The sequence below is a fragment of the Spermophilus citellus genome (genome assembly GCF_964194105.1).
Source record: "Spermophilus citellus genome assembly, chromosome: 2".
Taxonomy (NCBI): Eukaryota; Metazoa; Chordata; class Mammalia; order Rodentia; family Sciuridae; genus Spermophilus; species Spermophilus citellus.
Genome location: NC_138183.1, coordinates 228,579,165 through 228,598,362, shown reverse-complemented (window position 1 = coordinate 228,598,362; position 19,198 = coordinate 228,579,165). Strand labels below are relative to the sequence as shown.

The window sequence follows — 19,198 nt, the reverse complement described above, 5'->3', positions numbered from 1 at the left end:
GCGCGCACACACACACACCAGTTCCGAAATATGGTGTAAGGAATTTCCAGAAGGGGCAGCCAAGCAGGAGGAAAGCGAAACCTGAGTGCTGCGGACTGACAGCTGGAGTTGCCCCGCGCCTGCGCAGCAGCTCGCGCCGTGGAGGACTGGCGCCAGGGGGCGCGCTCGCGATACTCCGACGCTCTGTCTACCCGCGCGCTCCACGACTCTCTTAGCCCTTAGCCGGCGGAGAAGGCGGAAGAAAGCGGCGTCAGAGACTGGGGTTGGGGCTCCCGGAGGCCCGCGGACGCGGCGGCCTTCGGCCCTGGAGATTGGCCTGCGGGCCGTCTCGCCTCGGAGCGCTGCATCTGTCCTCTCTCAGCACCTCGGCAGAGCGGAGTTGGGCAGCGGGGCTGGAGCCCTGCCCGCCCTGTTCGACGGCCCAGAGCGCTCCAGCGGTGAGTCTGTTTCCGATGTCCGCTCCTGACGGTCGGGGCCTCACTTCCCGCAGATCGGGGAGACGCCCCCGGCCCTTGCTCCACACGGCTCGGGGACGTATCTCTCAAACCCCCCACACCTCTAGTTCCTCACGGATTGGGGACGCCTAACCCCAGTCCCCTGTCCCCTGGCTCCTCACGGGCAGGGGGCCCTCTCCCCCAGCTCCCCATCCCCTTGGAGGACTCTTCCCCCATCTCCCGTCCCCTTGGTCCCCAATGGTCGCAGACGCCTCTCTCCAGGCCCCCCTAGTCCCCAGTCCCCCCTAGTCCCCAGTCCCCTTCTGGGAACCCTCCCCCGGGCCGCCAGTCGCCTGTCCCTCACTCCCCACGGGTCCGGGACGCCTCCCGTCCCCGCGCCTCCCCACCTCCTCGCCCTCGCTCCACTCCCAGGAGGGAGTCCCAAGCCAACTTCCTCTGCCCTGCTTCCCCTCACCTCGCTTTTTCCCTTCCCAGAAAAGGAAATTGCCTCTTGGATTTTCCCGTCCTTCAGAGCTGTTACCAGCTTAAATTATTAGTTTTTTTTTTTTTCTTTAAATTCCCGGCGACTCCCTGTGTCACCATCATGGGAAATCTAGTCTTGGATTCCCTGTTAAACTCTATAAAGGTCCCGGGAAGCAAGTTAAAAAAAAAATAAAGATTCAGATGACACGAATATTTCCTCCCCGCCCCTGCACTCCTTAGTTGTATGATTGTTCCAGGCTCTGGGTTGATAAAGCTGTTCCTAGTATTTGGCTTTAGGGGAACTCCAGCGAGAGTTAGGACTATCTTGAATGTGAACAGAAAGCACCTAAAGTACTAGCAGCTTGAATGTATAGTGTTTGTTTCTCGGAGAGCAGATTACTGACTGTCTTGCTACACAGATCTTTTAAAAAAAAAAAAAAAAACCTTATAAAGAAATTCTGGTGGCCTTGTGAACTTGACTGCTGGCATTTTATCCATTCTCCTTTGATACCAGAGAAGGTAGGGGGCTTTTCTAATTTTGAGATTAGAAAAATCGAATCTCAAATGGTTTAAGGACATTGTAGCCTTGTGACTCAAGGAAAGAATGTGTTTCAGGCATTGGTTGCCCATGTGATGATTACAAGGATCACATCGGACTTTCAACCTCACAGCAGAGTATTTGGTACATTTCTGGCAACTTGGACTGTGAATGAAATTGTCCAAATCCTTGCCTCTTGGAAAATAGTGTCCAAGAGGAGAAATGCAAGCTGAATTGGGATTAAAAATTTAAGAGCAATTGTTTTTGTATCATATTTTGGTCATTGCAGCACATTTCAACTCTGTATTTTAGAAATAAATTTTAAGGAGTTGGTAAATATTTCCTGTGTCTAAAGTTAGGAACAAATTGAAGGTAATTTGTTAGTATTTTCTTTTACGTAGTTTTTACTTTATGAGTACATAGCCATGTATGAATTTCATTTGACTTGTAATTGACTCATTCAGGACATAACTTGTTGATTTATGTAGGTTCACACATTTCTCTCATTAGCATCTGTTCATCTCAGAGGAACAAGTTTTGGTGGATCACCCTGTCCCTTTACCCCAAAACATTTAATAGTATTCTTTTTAGATTGTATATGCCCAAATACTAATAGGTGAATTTAAACCATGATTTATGAAAAGGGTAATTTCAATATGTATTCATATTGCAGTTGAAATAAGTTGGCACAGGTTAACATTCCACAGCATTTAATTAAGCAGTACTTAACCAAACTAGATTCCCAACTACAAAAAGAGAATGGCAGTCAGGAAGCTCTTATCATACAAGTTAAGGAACATTTGAAACTTTGTTTCATCCCCCTCTAATCATTTACATAAAAAACACATAAATAAGTAGAAAAGGAGCTGTGAAATACTTATTTTACAAAGGCATGTTAATTCATGCTTATGTTAGCGTATCTCAAGCCTGTTTTCATAATAGCTCAAAAAGTGGATCCTTGTGGTACAGAATGAGATTTTAAAAAATCTTGATGGAGTGTGATATTTTCTGTATATATGCCATATTATCTTCATTTCTACTGCAGACTCAAGTCACTTTTAGTTCTCATAGTTTTAATTAAAAATAGCTATTCATTGTAGTTAAATTAGAAAAGTGGTTTTCATTTAGGTCATTGCAAAATGTAAAAACTAAAGGAAAAAATATTTTAACTTTCCAAAGAGGAAATAAACATAAAAATATCAAAAGGCACTGAAAATACCATTTTTAGCTTAATTTTTACTTTGCAGTGTAGTTACATGAGACTATATACCGTAGATTAAGCTGGCAACTATCGGCAAAAGCTTATTTGTAAGATATAAAGCTTTTAAATCTGTTGCTTATTAAAACATGGAACATAATGTGAAAGTAATTGGGTGTCATCCAGAGTTTTTAAGAATGTGCACTTTAATGTCTGCATTTCCACAGTGGCATTCCTTTTAAGGAATTGTGACTGATTAGACAGGTTTGCATTAGCTATAAAAGGAATGCATTAGCTATAAAATATAAAATGTCTCTTCAAATCTAATGATCTTTGAGTCTTTTAAATTGGATAAGAAGAAGGTAGTATATAGACTTATCAATAAACTGAATTTTACTGATATACAAATGCTAATTCACAATGAGGGGGCTAGGGAAGAATAGAGTTACTTTAGGTAGAGGGGAGTGAAGGGAGAGGAGGGGTTAGGGGTAGAAAAGATAATAGAATGAATCAGCCATTATAACTCTATGTGCATATATAAAACTATATGACTGGTGGGATTCTACATGATGTATAACCAGTAGAATGAGAAATTATACTCCATTATATATGATGTATCAAGGTGCCTTCTACTGTCAAGTGTAACTAATTAAAACAAATTTAAAAATAAACTGAATTTTAAATTGGACATTGAGAAGAAAGAAAGATTAAATTCAGTCTTGTTTACTGTTGTTCTGGCTAGCACTTTGCTATGTGCTCTATGGCTAAACAACAAATATTTAATTTCTAAAAGGTGATTTTACTAAAAAGATAGTTAGATATAAAAGATAAATATATCTGCTATTGTCAAAGATATAGAAAATGGGCTCTCATATATACTTTGTAAGAGTGAAAAATTAGAGAATCTTCAGTATCTTTCAGATAACCAACATTACCAATCAGAAAACTTCAAAAGTTAAATACCGTTTGACCCAATTTCTAGGAAATTTACCTAAGAAAGTAATTAGACACAATAGATATATGAGAAGGGAAATAACAAAGATATACTCCTAGAGTGGCATAACTGTCATTTGTCCTCAAATCCGAATGGGCACAAAGGCGGCCTTAGACTCCATCTTAGGACTCATACATGATTAGTTCTGCCTTTTGCCAGCATCTTGCAGTCCTACCTTTCTTTCACTCTGTGAGCCTTCCCTAGGAGTACACATTAGAAATAATAAGGCTTTGAGAACTCTTTTTAATTTTTCAAAAAATATTTCAAAAGTAAGTAAAACAAAATGCTAAGTTTCTTCGATAGTTCTTTGAAACTATCAACTCAGTGTAATAATGCTGGAGAGTTTGTGTGTGATAGTTATGGTCAATACCTCAGTTCAGTGTAATTAAAGAAAAGGGCAATAAATCTTAAATGCTATTTCATTGACAGATTTGTCAAAACGCAGATAAACATGGTGTACGAAGTGCACAGTTTCCAGGGTCAGGTAGGCTTGGGGGGTGATCCAACTCTGTTACTTGCTAATTTGGTAATGTTGGGCAAATTACTTAACCTTTTAAAGCTTCATAGTTTCCGCCTTGATAAGTGGAGGCAATAAAATACTTCATAAAACCGTATGCAATAATAACACATGCATTTCTAGGCACAGTTCTAAGTGGTTTACACATAACACATTTAATCTTAGCAATAACTTTCAGGTGGTTCCTATTGTTAATTCTATTTTACAAATGAGGAAATTGAAGCATGGAAAAGTTATATAACTTGCCCAAGTTGTACACTAAGTGATTGGAAGAAAAGAGTTCCTCTTCAGCCAGAATTGTGCCTTATCCTTTGTAGGTTCTCATCATATGGTACTTGAAATCTTAGCGGCAAATAAGGTGTTGGTACTGGTAAAAAGATTGAGGACTAGTGTCATAACTCTCTGTGTAGCAAAATGACAGGCACAATTTTTGTATAAAAATGAGATATTCGTGGGGATATTTGTCTACTATGTTGACTAGAGCTTGCATTCTGCTTCTAGAGCTTATCTGGCATATATTACCCTCAAGGGTAACTACCTAAAATAGACCTGGTTACATGAGCTGTGAATTACTTTTAGACATTAGCTTCTTATGTAAGTACCATAGCAGTCTAAAACTTGAAAGCTGCTCATGAAAGTGGTAAGTTTTCCATTGGCAAAGAAACCTCACTTGTTTTTCCAGTCATTAATAATGAAGCATAGTCACTTGATCTGACTGAAGGTAAGAGGACATAAAGACATACTTTTTTAAAAAATTCCATTCTTTCTACATAGTAGAAAACCCCTCACTTGAGCATTTGGAAATAGAATTTTAAAATTTCATAGAATTTTGGATTTAGAAGAAGAAATCCAGATCCAAACATTTAAATAAGTTTAAACGTGCCCTAAATTACACATCCAGTAGTGGTGCGTGATCAGTTGATCCTTGTATACTGCTGTTCAATCACTGTCCTGCTAACCACACTATTCTCTTCAATTTAGGATACTTGAAGGAACTTCAACATGATTAAGGCCTTCAGCAGATGCTTAATGAACACCTATTAATATGAATTGGCTTGTGCTAATGAAAATTAAACGTCTTAGTCACAGGAAATAGACATGTGCTGATAATATGATATAGGGGTCTTACAATTGAAGTGATTTTCTTTTTTTAACCTGATATTTTCATTCAACTATGTTGTGAACTCCTTAAAGGACCCAGGCTTTGTGTACTACAAGTGCTTTACACAGATGATGATATATATTTTTTGAAGGAGAGAATCTGATAACTTAGAAATAGTAGTCATGAAGCAAAGCTCAAAGCACCTTAGGAGTTATTTTGTAAATAACATTAACATAGCTGATGTATATGAACTTGCATAGAGAAGCTATGAGATGTGTGTATATGCATGTTAAGGCATTTTTTTCCTTGCTATTTTTGCAGGACAATTAATAAGTTACTATGAGTCTGTTAAATTGTGAAAACAGCTGTGGATCCAGCCAGTCTGAAAGTAACTGTTGTGCTGCCATGGCCAACTCCTGTAGCACTGCAATCAAAGATGACAGTGTGAGTGGAAGTGCCAGCACAGGAAATCTCTCCAGCTCCTTTATGGAAGAGATCCAGGGATATGACGTAGAGTTTGACCCACCTCTGGAAAGCAAGTATGAATGCCCTATCTGCCTGATGGCCTTACGGGAAGCAGTGCAAACACCATGTGGCCATAGGTTCTGCAAAGCCTGCATCATCAAATCCATAAGGTATGTGAACATAAGAAAGAATGGTACCCTATATCAGAACCAAATGCAAAGAACAGTATTACATAGAACACAGGCCATCCCAAGACTCTTCTTACACATAAAAAGCTACTTAGGGGAAAAAAAAAAGCAATGAACAGAAAATTGAGAGATTCGTATCCCACCTCCTACAGTGATGCAAAAAGTTAATTTCTGTTTCTTCCATTCCCCTGACCTTCAGATAAATAAGAAAGTAAATAGCTTAAAACTATTCTAATGTAGACTAGGGGATGACTGGATGCTTTTAAGATGTACTGTAAATTATGCTCAAGTATGATAATCTAAACCATATAAAGAATGCTGATTCTGTAAGTGATTGGTTATTCTGGTTTTAGCCATGTTAAATTTTTGTTTACCTGATTTCTGTCAGCAATGTGAAGTAGCCAGTATTTTTTTTTAAGAGAGAATTTTTTAATATTTATTTTTTAGTTTTCGGTGGACACAACATCTTTATTTTATTTTTTTATATGGTGCTGAGGATTGAACCCAGCGCCCCATGTATGCCAGGCGAGCACACTACTGCTTGAGCCACATCCCCAGCCCATAACCAGTATTTTCAAAGCAAGTATTAATGAAGGCTATGCCTTCATAATATGTCCATAATCTAATCCCTTCTTACTGCCTCACTGACACTACCTTTCTGAATCACCATCAGCTTTAACAGGTCTTCCTGCTTCTACTCTTGTCTTTTCCCTGTCTCATTATAGCACCCATAATGAACCTGGTAAAATAAGTTAGATGATGTCACCTCTGCTCAGAACATTGCAGCAGATACAAGGGTAAAAGCCAAAGTCCTTAGAAGACCATGTATGATAGGCCCATGATTCATTTTCTTTCTCCTCTTTACTGTGCTCACTTTCCTTCCATTTATTCCTCCTTTGCCATTCATTGAACATGTCAAGCATGCTCCTTCCTTAGTGAGTTGCTTTAGCTGTTCTCTTTGCTTAGAACTTTCTTGCTGTGGCTAACTCTTTAACTCTGTCCACTTGCCTGAAATACCATTCTCTCGTAGGTTTGCTGGACACACTGTTTATACCACATCATGCCTCTACCTACTTGTCTCCAACAATCCTGGTCTTCCTTCCTTGGCCATACTTCTCATTTTTTTTTTACCTAAGCACTTTTACTTTCTAAGACACCAGATAATTTAAGCATTTGTTATCTGCTTGCCCAATTGAAGGTAACCTCCTTGAGAGTAAAAGTTGACAGGTAAATGAGAATATCTTTAGGTGACTAAGGATTTTAATGCAGGACAAAAAAGGTGGAAGAGGAGATTTGTGTTCTTCAATAGATATCCATCTAGTTATATTGGTGAAATCATTCCTAAGTAGATTAGTCCATCTCTGGCTATTAGACTCATAAATTTTTATTTCTCAACTTCTATACCAGCTTTTCTATAAAATTTGAAATTAAGATAACTATATCCATTCTCAGTACTTAGCTTAATTTAAGTTACATGGAAGTGTGTCTCTTTTCTCAATTTTGGAGGGCGGTGTGTTGTCCAGTGTTGAATTTATAAAATCTATTTAGAGTAGGTTTTCTCAGTCTTAACACTGTTGACATTTTGGGCCAGACAATTTTTGCTGTGGAAGAAGGTCCTGTTTGATGTGGGCTATTTAGCTGTATGCCTGATCTGTATCCACTGGATACTAGTGTCCCCTCTTATCCAGCTGTGAGATGCACTGTCTCTTGTGGGCAAAAAAGCCCCTGGTTGAGACCACTGGCTTAGGGTATATAGGATAACAGCTTTAAAAAGGCCCAACCAGGGGCTGGGGCTGGGGCTCAGCGGTAGCGCACTTTCCTGGCATGTGTGAGGCACTGGGTTCAATTCTCAGTACCACATACAAATAAATAAATAAATATAAAGATCTTTCAACCATTAAAAAAAAAAACTCAACCATTATTCTGTTTATTAAGATTTTTAAATTTATACTGTATTTAGATAAAAATGTTACCATATTTTGAATTGTTGATTTTCCTGTAGGTAGAAATGTGCAGTATTTTATCAGTTGCAACCCATGCCCAAGAAGGTAGCTAATCTTTAGCAGATTTTTAATAGCAGAATATTTATGAAAGTAGTGAGACAGTGGTCTAAAAGAAGGTAAAACCCACAAAAGGAAATGTGAGTTTTTCTCCTCCCCTATTTCCCTCTAAGCTAGAAGTGACCACTTGGCCCCAATATTCTTAAAAGAACTGCTCTGAAATTCCTCATGGGGTATAGTCATTGAAGGAATCAAAATGCATTTCAGTCTAATTTCATTTTCTTTTGGAATCCTTGCTAATATAGTGGATAAAGGTTTTCAATTTATTTTGTAAGGTTCATCTTAATTTTTTATTAGATAAGTTGCTTTAGGTTTGACGCATGTGTTTCAGTAAATTTATTCGTGGCCTCTTATGCTCTCAGAGTATATTCAATGGTACAATAATAACATTGTAAAATCCAAGAGAGGCTCCAAAAATTCAGCTGTCTTTCACCTTTATTCAACAGAATTTTTTTCCTAGCACAGCAGCTAGCACTGTTGAGCATATAAGAGGAATTCACCAAATGTTTGAGTGATTGATAAGGCTTCTGTGGCCTACTTGACCCATCACATTTTGTGATTGAGGATTGAGATATTCCAAAAAGTTAAAGGGGAATGACACTTAAGCTGGAAACAAAACACAAAAACATTGGGAAGCAGGATATAGAGGTTCTTTAACTCTACTGCACTGTACCATGTATGTACAAATAAAGGAAATCTTTTGTTCCCTTCAGCTCAAATGTCATAGTGACTGATTTGGATTAAACCTTAAAGTGAGGCTTCATGAGGATATTGCTGATTGGTTATATTTTTGCTTATGACTTGCTGTAGCCCGGCTGGCTGGGCAAAATAACTGGGGGGTGACGAACAACTTGTATGGATTGAAACAGCAGGAGTGGGAGCCGTTTATTATAGGACAACAGAGGTATTTATACATTCCACACAGCTTATCTTAATTTACATAAACTAGATACAGCAGTCAACCAATAAGGAATCTCCACACTTAATGGCTCGCTGGTGCCACCTCACAAACCACTCCCCCTGGCAAAATGCCAGGTGCCATCCTGACTTGTTTACAGACACTAACAATGACTTGAGCAGTATACTGAAGATATGTTTTAAGTATTCTGAGTAGCATATTCCATTTTACCAGTATACTCTATAGGTGCTGACAGAACAGAGGCCAGCCAAACTGTCAAAATTTGCATTCTTAACTTGACTTCATTTTATGCCAATAAAATATTTTTATTCAATTAATTATTCTGATTATTTAGCTGGAATTTGTCCCACAGTCTACCTGTACTTTGGAAGCTAGTTTGGCTTTTGATTACCTATCAATAGCTAGTTTGTCAATGGTAGAGTGCTTGCTTAGCATGTACAAGGCCCTGGATTTGATCTCTAGTACTGCAAAATAATAATACTTATTTTATAAAATAATAGTTAATAAGTTGTCCATAAGAGAACTTTTCAAATCCAGGCATGAGAGTTTATGCCTGTAATCCCAGCTGCGTGGAAGCCTGAGACAGAAAAATCAGAAGCTCAAGGTCAGCCTGGGCAATTTAGTGAGACCCTCTCTCTAGGTAAAGGAGTCTGAGGATATAGCTCAGTGGTAGAGTGCTTGCCTAACATTCATGAAGCCCTAGGTTCAATCCCCCAGTACAGCCAAAAGTGAATTAAAGGAATTAAAGTTAGTTTTTCTAATGTGAATGTTTAAATCTACTAGTTATATGTATCTTGTTTCTTTTAGGGATGCAGGTCACAAGTGTCCAGTTGACAATGAAATACTGCTGGAAAATCAACTCTTTCCTGACAATTTTGCAAAACGAGAGATTCTTTCTCTTACGGTAAAGTGTCCAAATGAAGGTTGTTTGCACAAAATGGAACTGAGGCATCTCGAGGTATTAAACTTATTTTCTAGCTGTTAGGATGTATGCAAGTCAGTTTCTAGAGTAGGAACTTTGTTGTGTTTATCTGTATTGCCAGTACCTACCATATAATAATTGGTTAAATTCTTGCCAAGTTCTTACTAATCCTTTGAAGCAGAAACCAGAAATTTTTTATTCTGTCTACTCTGGCTTTGCCCTGTAATTTAAAAAAAAAAAAAAAAAAAAAAAAAAAACTGCAAGTTTTTTGGTTAAATTTTGCACCAAATGAAATGCTTCTATAGTTTCAGATTAACTGAAGCAATCATATAATAAAAGAATTTACTTTTAAATACAAATAAATCAATTATTTTTAAATTAGTTCAATTTAGTTACACATAATATTTTTTTAATATTTATTTTTTATTTATAGGTGGACTCAGTATCTTTTTATTTTATTTTTATGTGGTGCTGAGGAACGAACCTGGTTCCTTCCGCATGGTAGGCGAGCGCTCTACCTCTGAGCCACAACCCTAGCCCTACACATAATATTAGGATTCATTTTGACATAATTATACAAGCATGGAATATAATTTGCTCTAATTCAGTACTTCCCCTTTTTCTTCCCTCTTTCTGTTTCTTACCTCTGCTTTACTGATCTTTCTCATATAAAATAAATAAATTCTTAGCTTGCAGATTTTTATCAAAAATTATTTTTAATGTTCTGTTTGAAGTTAAACGTTTAAAACAGATTTGCATCCTGCCCCCTTTTACTTAGCACTTTTTGAAGGAGTAGCCCTTTTAAAAGTACTAAATTGCTAATCTAGAAATCCTCTTTTCCCTAATTGAATGTATGAACTTGAGAATTCACATTCCCTTTATAAACATGCAGCCCACAACCATCATTTGAAAAAAACTCATTAAGTCCTTCATATTGTGAATGTTTCTGTGGTTTATGTTAGATTATATAGGTTCAGTAGCCAGCTATATAAAAGAGAATGGTATATTCTTAGAAGAAATTATCTTTAAAAAATTTCTTCAGGAATAGCAAATACTAATCAATTATTTTTTTTTCTATATTACAGGATCATCAAGCACATTGTGAGTTTGCTCTTATGAATTGTCCACAATGCCAACGTGCCTTCCAAAAATGCCAATTTAATATTCACATCCTTAAGGATTGTCCGAGGAGACAGGTTTCTTGTGTAAACTGTGCTGTATCCATGGCATTTGAAGACAAAGAGGCATGTACTAATTTGGATTTGTTAATTCCACTACTTCTTTTTTTTTCTTTTTTTTTGTTTTGTTTTGTTTTTAATAGCCAAAACCAGATTACCTGTTTATTTGACCAAGAACATTAAAAAGGACCACAAAATTAAACAATCTTTAATTAATTAAATTCTTATAGAAAACTCAGTCACAGAGCAAGTACTTAGTTGTCTTCCCCCTGTTTTTAAGGATTGAGAACTCCCAATATTCTTTGGAGAATAAGCAATAATTTTGTTGAATGTTGCCAATAGTCAGAGCATCCATTTACACAAACCGGTAGTTCCTATTGCACATATTAACTCCAGTACTTCTTAAAACAATTTTTTAAATGTATGTCTGAGGGAGGTAGCAATAGACTAGGATACGATTACAACTCAGTCTATTCTATCAATTTTTAGAAAATTGATTTTTAAGGAAGAAATGAAAGTTAGATAAATCATTATTAATATGTATGGAGTTTATATTTACATGTCTTTCTTAGAAAATATTATTTATGCTAGTTACTACTATTGTAGATCTGCAAGTGACAAGTCACTAGAAAAGGCTTATGCTACTTGACTGTTCGTTTTCATGTATTTTGATGACCATTCTGATTGTAGACAAACAAGTAGAATGGCTACTATATAAGACTATATAAATTATTTTACAAAAGAAAAAGAAGTTATTCTACAACTATTATGAAGAAAAAATTAAATTTCACAAGTGTGTTCCATAGCTGATAACCCAGTGTGCTATTATATTCACTTTCAGTATGTGTGTTATTTCAATTAAAAAGTTCACTTTTAAAAAGAAATTTCACTGTGCCTGACAACATCTTGATAACAGGGCAGTTTTTTTTTTCTTTTAGAAACTAGGTTAAATAGTTTTATATTATGTTGTCAATATCAAAATCAACACTGAAATCCTAATTCTTGATCCCTATCCTTCATATTATTGGAATAACCTACTTATAACTTTTATGTTCTTTTATAACTAATACTTAGTTCTTTAAACTTCAGTTCTTATAAATTTGTGTTATAATTTTTCTTACTTCCCTTAGCAGATCAAATATATTATACTTAGTTGAAATATTCCAAAAAAAGTCAGCTAATTTGCTAAAAATGTATAAGTCTCAGTCATATTTTGAGCAAATTGACATTTCCTTCCAAAACCTGAGTAAATTAGATGAAGTTAACCTGAAAGTTTTAATTATTCTTCAACACATCACCTAAATTAAAATCATTGTATTCTAGAAAACAAGGCTCACCCTTCTGAGGTACTAGAGCCTCATGCCCTGATAATGCATTTGTTCTTTAACAGCACTGACAAGAATTTTAATTAAATGGTCATGCTGCTGCTGAAAACTTGAAAGATTGCCTTTTATAGCATTGGTAGATGATATCCAACTAGTTATAGATAGTCTGCCTTGGGTTAAAAGGAAGTACTACCATATTCTTTGAAAGAGCTGGAATGATGAATGAATCTCATTATACTAGTAAAAGGAGATAAGTATCCTTTATATATGTTTTGCACATTTTTGCTTTATACAAATTAATGTCCTTAATTTGTGCATAGTGAAAAAATCACTTTTTACAAAAATTTTTTCAAATTTTCTCATGCTTTTCTTGTATTTCTCTGATAACATTCAGATACATGACCAGAACTGTCCTTTGGCAAATGTCATCTGTGAATACTGCAATACCGTGCTCATCAGAGAACAGGTATAATAATTCTATTTCATAAACTAGTATTTCCATAATAGCTTAAAGAAGTGTTATTTTTTTAATTGATAATTTAAATCAGTAAGGCAAAATCAATATGTATTGTAGAAGTGTTAGAATTGTGCAGAAATTTTTCATTTTTCACATGAATTAATGTAATTGGGCCAGGGGGTATGGCTTAGTGACAGAGTGCTTGCCTAGCATGCAAGTTGATGGATTCAATCCCTAGCACCACCCCCAAATTAATAATCACTTCCAAAAGAGTAAAACATTCAGTACTTCTAAAGTGCCAAAAATTCCTAGGTTGTTAACATAATAGCAAGGGTCCACATTTAAAGAAAGAAATGCATATATACACACTGAAATGAGGATCATAGTTATCCAGGGACTGGCTGAAAGAATAAATGAGAATAATGAAACAAGAGAAAGCAAATCCTGTTTGGTAGCAGAACATTAGTCATAGCCCCTGAAGCATATAGGAAGATTTTTAAATTTTCAGAATTTATGGCCCCTCTGTTCAGTTGTTCATGAGGCCACTAATGGAGTATAATCAGATTTAGCAGTTATAATAGAAAAGTATATATTTTGATTATTAATAAAGAAAATTCCATCTGATTGCTATCTTCTGGCATTCGGAGAGTTTACCCACAAAATATTAATATTAGTCACTAAACATATTTGCCCATGAAATCTGCGTACCCAGAGATCATTGTTGATTAACTTACAGAGAAGAAGCAGGCAAGACCTTGATTAAATTTTTCCATTTGTCTGTTAATTGAGTCCCTTAGTTTCTTTTTAACAAAACTAGTTCAAAGGTGTTAAACTTTTCTTTTTGCTTTTGAAGTCCCACCTCTCTGGTTTTCCTCTTTGCTCTCTTTTAATATTGAAAGAAACCATGTAGCACATTTAAAACTCAGCAAAAATAAAATTAAATGTAAGAAAATATTCTATAGTAGGAAGCATCAGAAAACCTAGGATTTGATCCTGGCTGTGTCATTAATTAGCCCTTTTATCTAAACTATAGCAGAACTAAAATTTCTAAAGAAAATTTGACACTACTTTTAAAAATATTATTCTATAATGGATCATGTTCTAAAGAATGTGTCTTTTGAGTCCCCAAATTTAAGACTTTCTTTTAGAGCTTTTAACAGTGTGCTTTTACTTTCTAACATCTGAGTCCTTCAGTATAGCTAGGATATGCCCAGGTTAACAAAATGTAAGAAATGTATGAAAGGTGATCATGAGGGAATTTACTGGTGTAGTCAGTGACTTTAATGTGTGCAGTTCCTTGGTCCTTAGTATGGCCTAGACCACATAGAGTCTTGGTTGAGTTTGCAGTTGTAGTTGTCAGAAGGTGTTTTTTTCTTGGAAGTGCCACTAGAGGGTGCCAATTCCCAACAATAGGAATAAAATGCCTTTTATGAAGTGAATTTTAGTGAATTTGTAGGGTGTGTTGTATTATGAGATGTTGATATCTTATTTCTCTCTGACTTTTTGAAGTATTTTTGTTTTAATCTTTGTGGGCTACAGGGTTCTGTAACATTTTAACTCTTCCATTATGACCCAAAGGCAATACATAGTTTTGTTTAGGTGAAACAAATTTCTTTTTAAATGTAATCGCATTCAGCTAGAACATCCTCTGCAGGGAAAAACAGTTTTCAGCCTTTGTTTTGATTTTCAGATGCCTAATCATTATGATCTAGACTGTCCAACGGCCCCAATCCCATGTTCTTTCAGTACTTTCGGTTGCCATGAAAAGGTAAGTTTTCTTTTTCCTTTGAATTCTTAAATATAAATCAGAAATATTCAGTTATATAGTCTAGTGGACAGTCTCAACAGGAATGTACATGTTTATAAAACAACATGATAAATTATATAATAAAGCTAAGTACTGATGCTGTGAACAGAAGCAAAAGCACACTTACCAATGCTTAAAGCATTTAGACAGACATGAAAAAAACGTGATGTTTGGGCTAAATCTTGTCAGAATAAAAAAAAAAATTGTTCAAGAAGACAAGAGAAACAAAAGTGAGTGTAGTGAACAGTACTAGAAATAGGTGAACCAGACAAGAAGAAAGTATTGTTATGGTCTCCCAGATTAGCTTTGAGACTACTGATCAGGAATATTGGATTTCTAACATAAATCCCAGTTTATGAAAAGCCATTCTTTGGAGAGTGCAATTATACTTTGGCTTTTCTGTATGTTTATTTATTTATTTATTTATAATAAACATACATTTAATAATTGAAAAGATAAAGTAAAATGGTATTTGGTATGATTATATTTTGTGGAAAAGTTCTGTATTCATGTACATGAAGAAAAGGACTTGAAAATACATCAAAATATTAAGTTAGGGAGATATATATAACATTTTCTTTCTAATCTGTATTTTCTATAGTATACACAGTTTCTCTTACAATAACAATTTTTGTATCATAAATGTTTTTCATACAACAGGATGTTTTTAATGATCTTAGAATAGTATGGAGACAGCAAAGATTCCAGTTGGCAGTAGATTCGTATTACAAATAAGGAATTGGGGACATTACAGTAGACTGCCATGATTAAATTTTAAAGGAAAGAGGAGAAAATGCTGTGAACTAGAAGAAGACATAAAATCAATAGCGAGGTTCATCTAGTTTTCCTAATGGGAAAGATTTTAATAATTATATTCTGAGGGAAGGGGTTAGAGGAAGAGAACATTTGGAGATAAAGGATAAAGGGGATGACTTAGTAAAACCTCTGAGGTGTTAAAAAGGGCTGGGTGTCTTAGAGCACAGGTGGAACATTCATCTTGGATAAGAGGAAAGTCATCTCTTGAGTCAGTAGAGGAGGGTAGGTATGGATACTGACATTTTTGTAGTTGGGATGAAGATTTAGCCAAGTGTGTTCATAGGTAGTCTCAGTTTTTTCGTGCACTCAGAGCAGCGTTCATCTCATTAAGAATCTGGTGAAGGCAAAGGATCCTCTACTTCCCTCTACAACTTTGTAGAGGATGCAGGGAAATATTGACACTATGTAAAAGCCTCTTATTTGTCTTGGCCAGGTCCTTTCCTAGTCTTTAACAGTGTCTGTTCCCACCTAAGGCTTGTGTTTGGTTTCTAGATGCAAAGGAATCACTTGGCTCGCCACCTGCAAGAGAATACCCAGTTACACATGAGAATGTTGGCCCAGGCTGTTCATAGTTTAAATCTTGCTTTCGATGCTGCCTCTCCATCCCAGATGCCTTCTGGGTATCGCCCAGAAATTGAAAATTTCCAGGAAATCATTCAACAGTTAGAGGGTCGCCTTGTAAGACAGGACCATCAAATCCGGGAGCTGACTGCTAAAATGGAAACTCAGAGTATGTATGTAAGCGATCTCAAACGGACTATTAGAACCCTTGAAGACAAAGTTGCTGAAATTGAAGCACAACAGTGCAATGGGATTTATATTTGGAAGATTGGTAACTTTGGGATGCACTTGAAATCACAAGAAGAGGAGAAACCTGTGGTCATTCATAGTCCTGGATTCTACACAGGCAAACCTGGATATAAATTGTGTATGCGCCTGCATCTTCAATTACCAACTGCTCAGCGGTGTGCAAACTACATCTCACTCTTTGTCCACACAATGCAAGGAGAGTATGATAGCCACCTGCCTTGGCCCTTCCAAGGTACAATACGCCTTACGATTCTGGATCAGTCTGAAGCACCTATAAGGCAAAACCATGAAGAAATAATGGATGCCAAACCAGAGCTGCTTGCCTTCCAGCGGCCCACAATCGCCAGGAACCCGAAAGGTTTTGGCTATGTAACTTTTATGCACCTGGAAGCCCTAAGACAGAGAACCTTCATTAAGGATGATACGTTATTAGTGCGTTGTGAAGTCTCTACCCGCTTTGACATGGGTGGGCTTCGGAAGGAGGGTTTTCAGCCACGAAGTACAGATGCAGGGGTGTAGCATCCCCCTCATTTGTTTAAAACAACCAACTGTATGGAAAAAACAGTGCCTTCCCTTGCCTTGTTCTCAATAATATGCAAACAAAAACACAGCAGGAAAGATGTAATACCCACCAGTGAATGTTGTTAGAGAGGTTGCTTCTCACTTTTTCCTGTTACAAATATCGAGGCAGTTTTTTTTTTAGGGATCTACGCCTTCCATGCTTTTTCAGAAATGTTATATCTAAAGTGCCTGTGGCATGCAACAGCTCTTTTGCCAATGAGTATACCTCTTTGTTGTACTTTCATGGGCATTTACTCCAGTGTTTTATTGTCACTAAGCCCAGAATTGAGTGTGGAAGCTCAAACCTTTTAATAATAATGAACTTTACTTTAAAACTTCAGCTTATTTTTATATTATTGTATATAATATATTAAATGTGAGAATCACTACTACCTTGTGCTAGTGCCAGTATGAAGAGTTGTTGCACTAGAGTGAAGTTCTCATTCTCATTTCAGAGGATTTGAAGCATAATCCCTGGAAAGCTTAAGTTCTCATGTTAACTAAGGATATTCAGGGACTAGTTTAACCCCTGAATATAACCTTACTTTTTTAGTATAAACATGTCATCTGTTGAATAAAACCCGTTGAAGTATTTAATTCTGCATTGCTTATATATTTCCTATGACCACAAAGTGGCAACTTCTCCAGAGTTTATGCTGAGAACCATATGGATACCAACTGCTCAGCATTAAGCTGTGTACCTCTTTTAGTCTGTTTAGTGCAGAGTGAATGCAAAGCCCTGCACATGGCTTCTGTGGTTTATATACACAAAATCCCAGCATAAGTAAAAGTGATTCAATTAGTCAACCATTATGACAGTTCAGATTGGTGGTGATAGAAGCTGTATGAGCCAGAAATTTTCAGCCCTTTTCAGTACCCTCTGGTTTAGTTTAATTAAATGGAATGAAATTAACTTCCTACAAAAAAGCAACATTTTTTTAAACGAGATCATAGGAGGTATGTGAATGGTCACTAAACCAAGGTTGGAAGTCATAATGGTAATATCACAAATTAACTTAAGTCCAACAGCCCACTGCAGGTTCTGAGGGGGCATCCTATGGTATGTATTGAAGTGACTAATAGGGAGAGGTGATGTTTATACTATTATATATTTGTTATAAAATTATACGTATAAGAAGTGGAATTTAGTTCTCAGGGATCCCTAAAACTAGTATGAGTGCTTATAAAGAATCTAAGAAGATTCATCCACTCTTGTTTTATACAAGATTAAAGTTTCTGGTAAAGAGAGATGGTATTGGTCTCTATTAGGTCAGATCAGAGGCCCCCCCAGCCGGCATTCAAGATCTGCCTTAATTTCAAGAGGAAGCAGAATGCTTGTCTGTGGAGAGGAGTCTGGTTTTCAGTTCACAGAAAACCAGCAAGTGTCACTATGATCTTTCCCTTTGTTTTTATAACCCTCTCTCCCCGCTCCACCCCATCTTTGAGCTTTTGCTCTGTGGAGTTTGTTATAGAGTGAAAATAAAGGTCAAGTAGAGACCTTGTTCGGCATGATGTGAGTACCACAAGCTCATAGCTAGTGACCAGTTTATTGCCTAAGTGGTTTGTATCTCTTTCCAACCAGTTTCTGAGAATATTTGTAGCACCACCTCTAGGTTGAAAAACAAGTGCTACTGGTGTTCCTGTGATTGTTTTTCAGTGAATAAATAATTATCAAGTTCCATTTTAAAAGTAAGCAGCAATCATTTTTTGTATTTGCTTAGAAAAAACCTGAAAGAGGTAAACATTTTTGATGGCTTATTTTCTTTTTGCATTCTTAGATTTTTTTTTTTTTTACATTTTCTAAATGAATGTACTTTTATCAGAGAAGAAAATTAAGTTGCCACAAAGCATCACCCCCCCCCACCCCCGCCGCTTTTAAAAAAGGAAATGATATTTAAAAGCTTCCTGGTCAAATTTCTATTAAAAGCAAGTCTGTGCATTAAATACTAAGAAGAGTCATTTCCTGCTTGGTTATGGGTTGTTTTTTTTTTTTTTTTTCCTATTCTAACTCAGGAGTCTTAAAAACAGTTTTTTGCTAACTTAAACTTTTCTTAGCTTCAAATTTCCCATCTATAAAATTAATTGAACTAGATGCTTCTAAGGTCCTCTCCCCAATCATAAAATTCTGTCTTTAAGAAATTAAGTTCTAAACACCAGAATATTGATAATACTTAAGTAAGGATTATACCAGTAGAAAATTGCTTTAATTTTTTTCTTTGCTGAGATTAATATTGTATTTCAATTTAGTGTCTGCCAACTAAGTCATATCTTAATTAAAATGAACGTTTTGGCATTTTATATCAAACCAGTTAACTTATGCTAGTAATTCATTCTAAATGCAGAGTAGAAATAATCATCAATTTGTCATTCAACTAGAAATCTCAAGTCTCAGAATCAAATCAATGACAGCTTTTACCTAAAAAA

General features: G+C 36.3%; 1 protein-coding gene across 1 annotated transcript; it reads left to right on the top strand.

Annotated features, from left to right (window-relative positions):
* The first annotated feature begins 211 nt into the window (after nucleotides 1–211).
* On the top strand, nucleotides 212–18,662 carry TRAF6 (TNF receptor associated factor 6). The gene is made up of 7 exons (XM_081274099.1): nucleotides 212–437; nucleotides 5,588–5,901; nucleotides 9,706–9,856; nucleotides 10,906–11,064; nucleotides 12,718–12,789; nucleotides 14,471–14,548; nucleotides 15,896–18,662. The coding sequence occupies exons 2-7, from the start codon at nucleotides 5,606–5,608 to the stop codon at nucleotides 16,730–16,732; spliced, it is 1,593 nt and encodes a 530-aa protein (XP_081130225.1). The 5' UTR covers nucleotides 212–437; nucleotides 5,588–5,605; the 3' UTR covers nucleotides 16,733–18,662.
* Nucleotides 18,663–19,198: the final 536 nt, after the last annotated feature.

Coding starts and splice junctions, on each gene's coding strand:
- TRAF6 (XM_081274099.1), top strand. CDS start 5,606: ATGAGTCTGTTAAATTGTGAAAACAGCTGTGGATCCAGCCAGTCTGAA. Junction 9,857..10,905: donor TGGAACTGAGGCATCTCGAG/GTATTAAACTTA, acceptor TCTATATTACAG/GATCATCAAGCACATTGTGA. Junction 14,549..15,895: donor CTTTCGGTTGCCATGAAAAG/GTAAGTTTTCTT, acceptor TTTGGTTTCTAG/ATGCAAAGGAATCACTTGGC.